Genomic DNA, 13,774 nt, shown 5'->3' on the forward strand with positions numbered 1-13,774 from the left:
ACAGTCATAGTAAGTAAACAAAGATAGTAAGTTCACAAAGCAAGTTTATTGATGTCATAGTGAGGAAATAAACCTCTGCACCTGTGATGGATTCTCGGTACAAATGTGTGTGTTAGGGAAGAGTGGAATTTATTATAGTGTGATCAGAGAGCTGTGTGTGTGTGTGTGGGTGTGTGTGTGTGTGTGTGTGTGTCAGGTCAGGCCTGTCCCTCTGCAGACTCATCCAACAGCACACACAGAGAGTCCACTAAGCCTTCCATTAGAATATACACCTGGAAGAGAAAGACAGACAGAGAAAGAGAGAGAGAGGGGAGAGATAGAGAGAGATAAAGGAAGAGAGAGGGGGGGGAGAGAGAGAGAGCGACAGAGAGAGAGAGAGATAGAGAGAGATAAAGGAAGAGAGAGAGAGGGGAGAGAGAGAGAGAGATAAAGGAAGAGAGAGAGCGACAGAGAGAGATAGAGAGAAAGGAAGGAAGGAAGGGAGGGAGAAAGGGAGAGAGAGAGAGAAAGGAAGGAAGGAAGGGAGGGAGAAAGGGAGAGAGAGAGGAAGGAAGGAAGTGAGGGAGAAAGGGAGAGAGAGAGAGAAAGGAAGGAAGGAAGGGAGGGAGAAAGGGAGAGAGAGGGGAAGATAACAGCAGTGTTAGTACGTGATTTCGGATAAAGGATTATGGTTATTACAAAAGTACTAATATTACACTAGTAGTGTCTATAGTATAGCAGGATCTACAGTAGAGACAGGTTAGTGGTCCTGGTAGTATAGTATAGTATAGTATAGCAGGATCTACAGTAGAGACCCTATAGTGGTCCTGGTAGTATAGTATAGTATAGTATAACAGGATCTACAGTAGAGACCGTATAGTGGTCCTGGTAGTATAGTATAGTATAGTATAGTATAGCAGGATCTACAGTAGAGACCGAATAGTGGTCCTGGTAGTATAGTATAGTATAGTATAGTATAGTATAGTATAGTATAGCAGGATCTACAGTAGAGACAGGTTAGTGGTCCTGGTAGTATAGTATAGTATAGCAGGATCTACAGTAGAGACCGTTTAGTGGTCCTGGTAGTATAGTATAGTATAGTATAGTATAGCAGGATCTACAGTAGAGACTGTATAGTGGTCCTGGTAGTATAGTATAGTATAGTATAGTATAGCAGGATCTACAGTAGAGACCGTGTGGTGGTCCTGGTAGTATAGTATAGTATAGTATAGTAGGATCTACAGTAGAGACCGGTTAGTGGTCCTGGTAGTATAGTATAGTATAGTATAGCAGGATCTACAGTAGAGACCGTGTGGTGGTCCTGGTAGTATAGTATAGTATAGTATAGCAGGATCTACAGTAGAGACTGTATAGTGGTCCTGGTAGTATAGTATAGTATAGTAGGATCTACAGTAGAGACCGGTTAGTGGTCCTGGTAGTATAGTATAGTATAGTATAGTAGGATCTACAGTAGAGACCGGTTAGTGGTCCTGGTAGTATAGTATAGTATAGCATGATCTACAGTAGAGACAGGTTAGTGGTCCTGGTAGTATAGTATAGCAGGATCTACAGTAGATACCGTATAGTGGTCCTGGTAGTATAGTATAGTATAGTTTAGCAGGATCTACAGTAGAGACCGTATAGTGCTCCTGGTAGTATAGTATAGTATAGTATAGTATAGTAGGATCTACAGTAGAGACAGGTTAGTGGTCCTGGTAGTATAGTATAGTATAGTATAGTATAGTATAGCAGGATCTACAGTAGAGACCGTTTAGTGGTCCTGGTAGTATAGTATAGTATAGTATAGCAGGATCTACAGTAGAGACAGGTTAGTGGTCCTGGTAGTATAGTATAGTATAGTATAGTATAGCAGGATCTACAGTAGAGACAGGTTAGTGGTCGTGGTAGTATAGTATAGTATAGTATAGCAGGATCTACAGTAGAGACCGTTTAGTGGTCCTGGTAGTATAGTATAGTATAGTAGGATCTACAGTAGAGACCGTATAGTGGTCCTGGTAGTATAGTATAGTATAGTATAGCAGGATCTACAGTAGAGACCGTTTAGTGGTCCTGGTAGTATAGTATAGTATAGCAGGATCTACAGTAGAGACCGCATAGTGGTCCTGGTAGTATAGTATAGTATAGTATAGTAGGATCTACAGTAGAGACCGTATAGTGGTCCTGGTAGTATAGTATAGTAGGATCTACAGTAGAGACCCTATAGTGGTCCTGGTAGTATAGTATAGTATAGCAGGATCTACAGTAGAGACCGTTTAGTGGTCCTGGTAGTATAGTATAGTATAGTATAGTAGGATCTACAGTAGAGACCGTATAGTGGTCCTGGTAGTATAGTATAGTAGGATCTACAGTAGAGACCCTATAGTGGTCCTGGTAGTATAGTATAGTATAGCAGGATCTACAGTAGAGACCGTATAGTGGTCCTGGTAGTATAGTATAGTATAGCAGGATCTACAGTAGAGACCGTGTGGTGGTCCTGGTAGTATAGTATAGTATAGCAGGATCTACAGTAGAGACCGTGTGGTGGTCCTGGTAGTATAGTATAGTATAGTATAGTATAGTATAGTAGGATCTACAGTAGAGACAGGCTGGTGGTCCTGGTAGTATAGTATAGCAGGATCTACAGTAGAGACCGTGTGGTGGTCCTGGTAGTGTAGTATAGTATAGTATAGTATAGCAGGATCTACAGTAGAGACCGTGTGGTGGTCCTGGTAGTATAGTATAGTATAGTATAGTATAGCAGGATCTACAGTAGAGACCGTGTGGTGGTCCTGGTAGTATAGTATAGTATAGTATAGCAGGATCTACAGTAGAGACCGTGTGGTGGTCCTGGTAGTATAGTATAGTATAGTATAGTATAGCAGGATCTACAGTAGAGACCCTATAGTGGTCCTGGTAGTATAGTATAGTATAGTATAGTATAGTATAGTATAGTATAGTATAGCAGGATCTACAGTAGAGACCGTGTGGTGGTCCTGGTAGTATAGTATAGCAGGATCTACAGTAGAGACCGTGTGGTGGTCCTGGTAGTATAGTATAGTATAGTATAGCAGGATCTACAGTAGAGACCGTGTGGTGGTCCTGGTAGTATAGTATTGTGTACTAGCCTGTTGGTGTAGCTGTCTCCTGTATTTGTCCTGTAGTGCAGGCTCTACAGTAGAGTCAGTGTGGTGGTCCTGGTAGTCACTCTCAGGACTGGTTGTGGTGGAGGAGGGCTCTCTGCCTGGTTCTTTACCAGATTTACCTCCAGGACGCTTCCCCCCTACCACCACCTCTTCACGACCCTTCTTCTTACTGCCCGGACGCTCCTGGAAGAGAGCACAGGAGGCTGCTGAGGGGAGGACGGCTCTTAATAACGGCCGGTACGGAGCAAATGGAATGTCATCAAACACCAGGAAACCATGGAAACCATGTGTCTGATCTATTTGATACCATTCCATTTACAGTGCATTCGGAAAGTATTCAGAGCCCTTGACTTTCTCAGCCTTATTCTAAAAATGATTGAATATTTTTTCCCCCTAATCAATCTACACACAATACCCCATAATGACACATTTTTGCAAATGTATTACAAATAAAACACTGAAATATCACATTTGCATAAGTATTCAGACCCTTTAAAATCAGTACTTTGTTTAAGCACCTTTGGCAGCGATTACAGCCTCGAGTCTTCTTGGGTTACAAGCTTGGCACACCTGTATTTGGGGAGTATCTCCCATTTTTCTCTGCAGATCCTCTCAAGCTCTGTCAGGTTGGATGGGGAGCATCGCTGCATAGCTGTTTTCAGGTCTATCCAGAGATGTTTTATTGGGTTCAAGTCCGGGCTCTGGCTGGGCCACTCAAGGACATTCAGAGACTTGTCCCAAAGCCACTCCTGCATTGTCTTGGCTGTGTGCTTAGGGTTGTTGTCCTGTTGGAAGGTGAACCTTCGCCCCCAGTCTGAGGTCCTGAGCGTTCTGGAGCAGGTTTTCATCAAGGATCTCTCTGTACTTTGCTCCGTTAATCTTTCCCTCGATCCTGACTAGTCTCCCAGTCCCTGCCGCTGAAAAACATCCCCACAGCATGATGCTGCCACTACCATGCTTCACCGTAGGGATGGTGCCATGTTTCCTCCAGACGTGACGCTTGGCATTCAGGCCAAAGAGTTCAATCTTGGTTTCATCAGACCAGAGAATCATGTTTCTCATGGTCTGAGAGTCTTTAGGTGTCTTTTGGCAAACTCCAAGCGGGCTGTCATGTGCCTTTTACTGAGGAGTGGCTATCGTTTGGCCACTATCATGACTCTCCTGGTTGAGGTTCCAAGGCCTCAGATCAGCTCAGCTCAGCTTGGCAAATGGCCGACGTTGACCAGACCCCTCTCATCACCCGCGGAAGAGGAGAGGAGGGGGGGGGGGGGGCAGTTTTGACACCTTAACACTCTGTAAATTAGGCAGGAGGGGAATCTCCCTCTTTCTCTTCAGTATTAGTAAAGAAATGTCCCTTTCGTCTACGGAATACTTTTTCCGCCAAAACTATAACGTCCCAAAAAAGTTTATATTGGAATAATATTTCTTCAGATAGGAATGTTAAGAATGGTCAGTGGGGATCTAAAGAGTAATCATGTCATATTGCTTTTCATTTTGTGATGTTATTAAAAACTGCATGAACCAAATACTGTAACTTAGGAACGAACCCCCTTTTGGCTGTCAAGTTTCCATCCAATACATTGTGACTATAATATGAAGAACAATGAAAATATTGTTGTTAAGATAGGAATGTGATTTTGTTTTTCTAAAAAGATAATTGTTTTTCATGTCCTTTGCACCTGAATGAGGTCAGAAGAGCGTATCAGTGTGATGGAACCACCCTTTCCGACCAGAGTGCTTAAAATGACTCCCTAAGAATTAACATACCAGACCAAAATACGTGAGACCGTGAACCACACGTTGAAATGGTTAGAAACTCAGAAACTCTCAACAAGAGGTGAAGAAAATGAACTTACCAGACCAGGACCCCGTCAGTCTGCAGCTGCGCGTGTAAAGTGAGTTTGGAACTTTGACTATCTACCCGAGGAAGAGAGGAGAAGTTCACCTCAGACAATCACTGGTGAATCATTGAAGCCACAGACAACTAATAAGGAGGACATTGTGACCTCTGGTGGACAATCAGAGCCTTACACCCCCGGGAGAGCCCACCAAAACAACTTTCAGAGAGGGCTTGATCCTGACCAAGATAGACGACGAACGAAGGCATTCAACACGTACATGCATTCAATCTTTTCTTATCCCAAACGGGCGGTGGATCATGTGCAAGGTATATGATTCATGTGAAAAGAGTCCTAGAACGTGTCCACGATAAGTGTCCCTTTCCTCTCTCTCTCTCTTTCCCTCTCTCCATCTAACGTTATGTTATAGAGAGAGAGACAGAAAGAGAAAGAGAGAGCGCGAGAGAAAGCGAGAGAGAGAAAGAGAGAGAGCGAGAGAGAGTAAGAGAGAGTTAGAGAGAAGGAACCCAAGTGGGGAGAGAGAGATAAAGACAGACAGACAGACAGACAGACAGAAAGAGAGATAGACAGAGAGAGAGTGGGTGTGCTGGTAGTAGTGTCTTTGTGACTGTGATATTTCTGCCGTACGTTCTGTTCATAGTTGTTGGTGTACAGATGGACATGCCTCTAGCTGTGTGTGTGTGTGTAGTGTGTGTGTGTGGCCGGTACAGGTGTCATAACTCACAACCTGGACACACAGTTTGAGAGCAGATGCACATTTTCACATAGTGTTCGGTTACCATGGCACCTGGTGACAAATAAACTGTTGCTCACCTATGACTCAACTAACCATCAGAGAGATGGAGAGAGAGAGAAGGAGGAAGAGAAAGAGAGGAGGGAGAGAGAGAGAGTGAGGAGAAAGAAGAGAGAGAGAGGCAGACAGGCAGACAAACAGACAGACACGCAGACAGACAGGCAGACAAACAGACAAGCAGACAGACAAGCAGACAAACAGGCAGACAGGCAGGCAGACATACAAGCAGACAGACAGACAGACAGACAGACAGACAGGCAGACAAACAGGCAGACAGGCAGGCAGACATACATACAAGCAGACAAACAGACAGACAAGCAGACAGGCAGACAAACAGGCAGACAGGCAGGCAGACATACATACAAGCAGACAAACAGACAGACAAGCAGGCAGACAGGCAGGCAGACATACATGCAAGCAGACAAGCAGGCAGACAGGCAGACAGACAGGCAGGCAGACATACAAACAGACAAGCAGACAGACAGGCAGGCAGGCAGACATACAAGCAGACAAACAGACAGACAGGCAGACAAACAAACAGACAAGCAGGCAGACAGACAGCCAGACATACAGGCAGACAAACATACAGACAGACAGGTGTTTGCTGCCATCTGGTGTTGGTATCAACCCTGTTCCTGGAGAGAAACCCTCCTGTATGTCTTAACTTAAAATCATCCCTGAAAACCTACAGGAGGGTGTCTCTCCAGGAACAGGGTTGGAGATAAAAACCTACAGGAGGGTTCTCTCCAGGAACAGGGTTGGAGATAAAACCTACTCTCTCCAGGAACAGGGTTGGAGATAAAACCTACAGGAGGGTGTCTCTCCAGGAACATGGTTGGAGATAAAACCTACAGGAGGGTGTCTCTCCAGGAACAGGGTTGGAGATAAAACCTACAGGAGGGTGTCTCTCCAGGAACAGGGTTGGAGATAAAACCTACAGGAGGGTATCTCTCCAAGAACAGGGTTGGAGATAAAACCTACAGGAAGGTGTCTCTCCAGGAACATGGTTGGAGATAAAACCTACAGGAGGTGTCTCTCCAGGAACATGGTTGGAGATAAAACCTACAGGAGGGTGTCTCTCCAGGAACAGGGTTGGAGATAAAACCTACAGGAGGGTGTCTCTCCAGGAACATGGTTGGAGATAAAACCTACAGGAGGGTGTCTCTCCAGGAACAGGGTTGGAGATAAAACCTACTCTCTCCAGGAACAGGGTTGGAGATAAAACCTACAGGAGGGTGTCTCTCCAGGAACAGGGTTGGAGATAAAACCTGATCTAGACACTTTAGAGGTCACTCTCTGATTGGATAGGTATAAATCATCTGGTAATAGCTCCACCCCACTCTCTGATTGGATAGGTATAAATCATCTGGTAATAGCTCCACCCCACTCTCTGATTGGATAGGTATAAATCATCTGGTAATAGCTCCACCCCACTCTCTGATTGGATAGGTATAAATCATCTGGTAATAGCTCCACCCCACTCTCTGATTGGATAGGTATAAATCATCTGGTAATAGCTCCACCCCACTCTCTGATTGGATAGGTATAAATCATCTGGTAATAGCTCCACCCCACTCTCTGATTGGATAGGTATAAATCATCTGGTAATAGCTCCACCCCACTCTCTGATTGGATAGGTATAAATCATCTGGTAATAGCTCCACCCCACTCTCTGATTGGATAGGTATACATCATCTGGTAATAGCTCCACCCCACTCTCTGATTGGATAGCTATAAATCATCTGGTAATAGCTCCACCCCACTCTCTGATTGGATAGGTATACATCATCTGGTAATAGCTCCACCCACTCTCTGATAGACTAGGAGTTACACTATATTACTAACACCTGTCTGATCCTTTCAGATAAACATAGTGTCTCTGGTTGGGAATAGAGCTGGACCTGTCTGATCCTTTCAGATAAACATAGTGTCTCTGGTTGGGAATAGAGCTGGACCTGTCTGATCCTTTCAGATAAACATAGTGTCTCTGGTTGGGAATAGAGCTGGACCTGTCTGATCCTTTCAGATAAACATAGTGTCTCTGGTTGGGAATAGAGCTGGACCTGTCTGATCCTTTCAGATAAACATAGTGTCTCTGGTTGGGAATAGAGCTGGACCTGTCTGATCCTTTCAGATAAACATAGTGTCTCTGGTTGGGAATAGAGCTTGATAACATATACACAAAGTGACTAGGGGGTAGAAGGTTAATGCGTAGGAGGTTAGGGGGGAGGAGGTTAGGGGTAGGAGGTTAGGGGGGAGGAGGTTAGGGGTAGGTTAGAGGGGAGGAGGTTAGGGGTAGGAGGTTAGGGGGGGAGGAGGTTAGGGGTAGGAGGTTAGGGATGATTTGGGGATTTATTTGTTAGATTAGGTGAGTTTCTCACCTCCACTGGTTTCTCCTTCACAGCAGGCTTGGCTGCTCCCTTCTTCTCCTCCTTCTCTTTGATGCCCCCTCCTTTCTTCTCCTCCTTCAGGGGTGCTCCTGCCTTCTTCTCAAACTTCTCCTCTTTCTTCATTTTCCCCCCTGGAGAGGAATGGGCTGATAGTGGGTTGTATGGGTAGACAGGCTGATAGTGGGTTGTAATGGTAGACAGGCTGATAGTGGGTTGTAGGGGTAGACAGGCTGATAGTGGGTTGTAATGGTAGACAGGCTGATAGTGGGTTGTAATGGTAGACAGGCTGATAGTGGGTTGTAGGGGTAGACAGGCTGATAGTGGGTTGTAATTGGTAGACAGGCTGATAGTGGGTTGTAATGGTAGACAGGCTGATAGTGGGTTGTAGGGGTAGACAGGCTGATAGTGGGTTGTAATGGTAGACAGGCTGATAGTGGGTTGTAGGGGTAGACAGGCTGATAGTGGGTTGTAATGGTAGACAGGCTGATAGTGGGTTGTAATGGTAGACAGGCTGATAGTGGGTTGTAGGGGTAGACAGGCTGATAGTGGGTTGTAGGGGTAGACAGGCTGATAGTGGGTTGTAATGGCAGACAGGCTGATAGTGGGTTGTAGTGGTAGACAGGCTGATAGTGGGTTGTAATGGTAGACAGGCTGATAGTGGGTTGTAGGGGTAGACAGGCTGATAGTGGGTTGTAATGGTAGACAGGCTGATAGTGGGTTGTAGGGGTAGACAGGCTGATAGTGGGTTATAGGGGTAGACAGGCTGATAGTGGGTTGTAATGGTAGACAGGCTGATAGTGGGTTATAGAGGTAGACAGGCTGATAGTGGGTTGTAATGGTAGACAGGCTGATAGTGGGTTGTAGGGGTAGACAGGCTGATAGTGGGTTGTAATGGTAGACAGGCTGATAGTGGGTTGTAGGGGTAGACAGGCTGATAGTGGGTTGTAAGGATAGACAGGCTGATAGTGGGTTGTAGGGGTAGACAGGCTGATAGTGGGTTGTAGGGGTAGACAGGCTGATAGTGGGTTGTAGGGGTAGACAGGCTGATAGTGGGTTGTAATGGTAGACAGGCTGATAGTGGGTTGTAATGGTAGACAGGCTGATAGTGGGTTGTAATGGTAGACAGGCTGATAGTGGGTTATAGGGGTAGACAGGCTGATAGTGGGTTGTAGGGGTAGACAGGCTGATAGTGGGTTGTAATGGTAGACAGGCTGATAGTGGGTTGTAGGGGTAGACAGGCTGATAGTGGGTTGTAATGGTAGACAGGCTGATAGTGGGTTGTAATGGTAGACAGGCTGATAGTGGGTTGTAGGGGTAGACAGGCTGATAGTGGGTTGTAATGGTAGACAGGCTGATAGTGGGTTGTAATGGTAGACAGGCTGATAGTGGGTTGTAATGGTAGACAGGCTGATAGTGGGTTGTAGGGGTAGACAGGCTGATAGTGGGTTGTAGTGGTAGACAGGCTGATAGTGGGTTGTAATGGTAGACAGGCTGATAGTGGGTTGTAGGGGTAGACAGGCTGATAGTGGGTTGTAGGGGTAGACAGGCTGATAGTGGGTTGTAGGGGTAGACAGGCTGATAGTGGGTTGTAGGGGTAGACAGGCTGATAGTGGGTTGTAATGGTAGACAGGCTGAGAGTGGGTTGTAATGGTAGACAGGCTGATAGTGGGTTGTAATGGTAGACAGGCTGATAGTGGGTTGTAGGGGTAGACAGGCTGATAGTGGGTTGTAGGGGTAGACAGGCTGATAGTGGGTTGTAGTGGTAGACAGGCTGATAGTGGGTTGTAATGGTAGACAGGCTGATAGTGGGTTGTAGGGGTAGACAGGCTGATAGTGGGTTGTAGGGGTAGACAGGCTGATAGTGGGTTGTAGGGGTAGACAGGCTGATAGTGGGTTGTAGGGGTAGACAGGCTGATAGTGGGTTGTAGGGGTAGACAGGCTGATAGTGGGTTGTAGGGGTAGACAGGCTGATAGTGGGTTGTAGGGGTAGACAGGCTGATAGTGGGTTGTAATGGTAGACAGGCTGATAGTGGGTTGTAGGGGTAGACAGGCTGATAGTGGGTTGTAGGGGTAGACAGGCTGATAGTGGGTTGTAATGGTAGACAGGCTGATAGTGGGTTGTAGTGGTAGACAGGCTGATAGTGGGTTGTAGGGGTAGACAGGCTGATAGTGGGTTGTAATGGTAGACAGGCTGATAGTGGGTTATAGGGGTAGACAGGCTGATAGTGGGTTGTAGGGGTAGACAGGCTGATAGTGGGTTGTAGGGGTAGACAGGCTGATAGTGGGTTGTAATGGTAGACAGGCTGATAGTGGGTTGTAGGGGTAGACAGGCTGATAGTGGGTTGTAGGGGTAGACAGGCTGATAGTGGGTTGTAGGGGTAGACAGGCTGATAGTGGGTTGTAGGGGTAGACAGGCTGATAGTGGGTTGTAGGGGTAGACAGGCTGATAGTGGGTTGTAGGGGTAGACAGGCTGATAGTGGGTTGTAGGGATAGACAGGCTGATAGTGGGTTGTCATGGTAGACAGGCTGATAGTGGGTTGTAGTGGTAGACAGGCTGATAGTGGGTTGTAGGGGTAGACATGCTGATAGTGGGTTGTAATGGTAGACAGGCTGATAGTGGGTTGTAGGGGTAGACAGGCTGATAGTGGGTTGTAGGGATAGACAGGCTGATAGTGGGTTGTAATGGTAGACAGGCTGATAGTGGGTTGTAGGGATAGACAGGCTGATAGTGGGTTGTAATGGTAGACAGGCTGATCGTGGGTTGTAGGGGTAGACAGGCTGATAGTGGGTTGTAGGGGTAGACAGGCTGATAGTGGGTTGTAGGGATAGACAGGCTGATAGTGGGTTGTCATGGTAGACAGGCTGATAGTGGGTTGTAGTGGTAGACAGGCTGATAGTGGGTTGTAGGGGTAGACATGCTGATAGTGGGTTGTAATGGTAGACAGGCTGATAGTGGGTTGTAGGGGTAGACAGGCTGATAGTGGGTTGTAGGGATAGATAGGCTGATAGTGGGTTGTAATGGTAGACAGGCTGATAGTGGGTTGTAATGGTAGACAGGCTGATAGTGGGTTGTAATGGTAGACAGGCTGATAGTGGGTTGTAGGGGTAGACAGGCTGATAGTGGGTTGTAGGGGTAGACAGGCTGATAGTGGGTTGTAGGGGTAGACAGGCTGATAGTGGGTTGTAGGGGTAGACAGGCTGATAGTGGGTTGTAAGGATAGACAGGCTGATAGTGGGTTGTAAGGATAGACAGGCTGATAGTGGGTTGTAGGGGTAGACAGGCTGATAGTGGGTTGTAAGGGTAGACAGGCTGATAGTGTGTATGTTTGTGTGTCATGTGTGTGATAGACTCACAGCTGTGGTGGTGGTCCTGTGTGTGTTAGACTCACAGCTGTGATGGTGGTCCTGTGTGTTAGACTCACAGCTGTGGTGGTGGTCCTGTGTGTTAGACTCACAGCTGTGGTGGTGGTCCTGTGTGTTAGACTCACAGCTGTGGTGGTGGTCCTGTGTGTTAGACTAACAGCTGTGGTGGTGGTCCTGTGTGTTAGACTCACAGCTGTGGTGGTGGTCCTGTGTGTGTTAGACTCACAGCTGTGGTGGTGGTCCTGTGTGTGTTAGACTCACAGCTGTGGTGGTGGTCCTGTGTGTGTGTTAGACTCACAGCTGTGGAGGTGGTCCTGTGTGTGTTAGACTCACAGCTGTGGTGGTGGTCCTGTGTGTGTTCCCCCCATGTGTCTGTCTCAGGGAGACCCAGTAGATGTCTGAGCCACAGAGCTGCACTGACCAGGCTGTCTAACAGCTCCCTCCACAGCTGCAACCTGCAGGGGTTAACACACACACACACACACACACAAACACACACACACACACACTTTTTTATAATCAACTGCACTGTTGATCCATTTCTGTGGTACCTTTCATTCTTTAGTTTGCCATCAATATTCCCTCTTCTCTTTTCTCCAGACCGGTGCTGCATCTCTGTCTCCCTCCCTCCTCTTCCCTCCCTCCTCTTCCCTCCCTCCCTCCCTCCTCTTCCCTCCCTCCTCTTCCCTCCCAGCTCTTCCCTCCCTCCTCTTCCCTCCCTCCTCTTCCCTCCCTCCTCTTCCCTCCCTCCTCTTCCCTCCCTCCCTCCCCCTCCCTCCCTCCTCTTCCCTCCCTCCCTCCCCCCTCTTCCCTCCCTCCTCTTCCCTCCCTCCCTTCCCTCCCCCCTCTTCCCTCCCTCCTCTTCCCTCCCCCCTCTTCACTCCCTCCTCTTCCCTCACTCCTCTTCCCTCCCTCCCTCCCCTCCCTCCGCTTCCCTCCCCCCTTTTCCCTCCCTCCTCTTCCCTCCCTCCTCTTCCCTCCCTCCCTCCCCTCCCTCCGCTTCCCTCCCCCCTTTTCCCTCCCTCCTCTTCCCTCCCTCCTCTTCCCTCCCTCCCTCCCCTCCCTCATTTTCCCTCCCTCCCTCCCTTCCTCCTGCTCACCCTATAGCGTTGAGTGGTAGTGGCGTGTGTTGTATGAGTGGCTGGGTGAGCTCCAGGAGGAGGGTGTTATAGAGGCTCAGAGCCCCCTCTCTGGTGAGCCTCTCCTGGGGTCCATCCTGCTCCCCGTCCCCCTGGGGCAGAGCCAGCACCGCCTGGAGAGGGGAACAGAGAGGAGAGAGGAGGGTTAGGTCTTAGTTACACTACTCGGTGGCCTTGTAGTTAGCGTGTCCCTCCGGAGATCGGAAGGTTAGGGGTTCCAACCCCGGTCGAGACTCTGTGAATGGGACCTGATGCATCTCTGCTGCGCGTGTGAGGTGTGTGTGTGTGTGTGTGTGTACCTGTCGTAGTGTAGACACAGAGAGGTCCCAGGCTGTTTCTCTGTCTTCTCCTGTTTCTGCGGTCACCTGCTGCCACAGGCTCTTCAGCGCCTCCACTGTCTCATAACGGTACTGCAGCTAGGACCGAGATGGACCAACAGTTTACTGTTACAAACACAGTATGGGCCAGTCGTGTGTGTGTGTGTGTGTGTGTGTGTGTGTGTGTGTGTGTGTGTGTGTGTGTGTGTGTGTGTGTGTGTGTGTGTGTCACTAAACAACTCAACAGAAAGAGGAAGGTGTTATTCTATTCAGAAATCAGCTAGAACCATGAATGTAACCATGAATGAACCTAAATCATCGTCATCACTGAGGACTCCTTTAAGTCTTTGTGCTTCTGTCTGTTTTTACATATTGAGAGAGAATCCATTCATGTTCAAAGACAAAAGCCGTGATGACACATAATTATAGTAATGGCTGATAATGTTGCTAATGACCGTGGCTGTGTCTGAAATGTCATCCTATCCCCTATATATAGCATGTCTACCCACTCTGCCTAGAGAGTGTGTGAAAACACCCTTTGTTTTTGAGATTTCACTTCCTTACGTTTAAAAAATACATTTTTACCAAGACAAATATGATTCTTCATGTTCTGAATCGTTCCGTGGGGTCTTTCTCTCATCATTATCGTTATATCTAAGGAGCTGGATGTTGTGACCTAATACATCCCATAATAAGCACTGAGCTCTGTTGACATAGCGGTGCCGCCTTCCCCTCGTGACTTTAGAGGATGTTACATGTTGTGGTGGTCGATTCTGCACGTCGCAAAAAA

The 13,774-nt window shown here is 47.4% G+C and overlaps 1 protein-coding gene across 1 annotated transcript; it reads right to left on the reverse strand.

Moving 5' to 3' along the window:
- Positions 1 to 27: 27 nt before the first annotated feature.
- LOC129847457 (MYCBP-associated protein-like) lies at positions 28 to 13,083 on the reverse strand (the record flags this gene model as incomplete). The annotated part of the gene is made up of 6 exons (XM_055915255.1): positions 28 to 272; positions 3,105 to 3,305; positions 8,156 to 8,310; positions 11,862 to 11,983; positions 12,629 to 12,780; positions 12,967 to 13,083. Coding segments are annotated over 6 exons (822 nt in total), but the record flags the coding sequence as incomplete, so codon positions are not given.
- Positions 13,084 to 13,774: the final 691 nt, after the last annotated feature.

Source organism: Salvelinus fontinalis, unplaced genomic scaffold, assembly GCF_029448725.1.
Source record: "Salvelinus fontinalis isolate EN_2023a unplaced genomic scaffold, ASM2944872v1 scaffold_0852, whole genome shotgun sequence".
NCBI lineage: Eukaryota > Metazoa > Chordata > Actinopteri > Salmoniformes > Salmonidae > Salvelinus > Salvelinus fontinalis.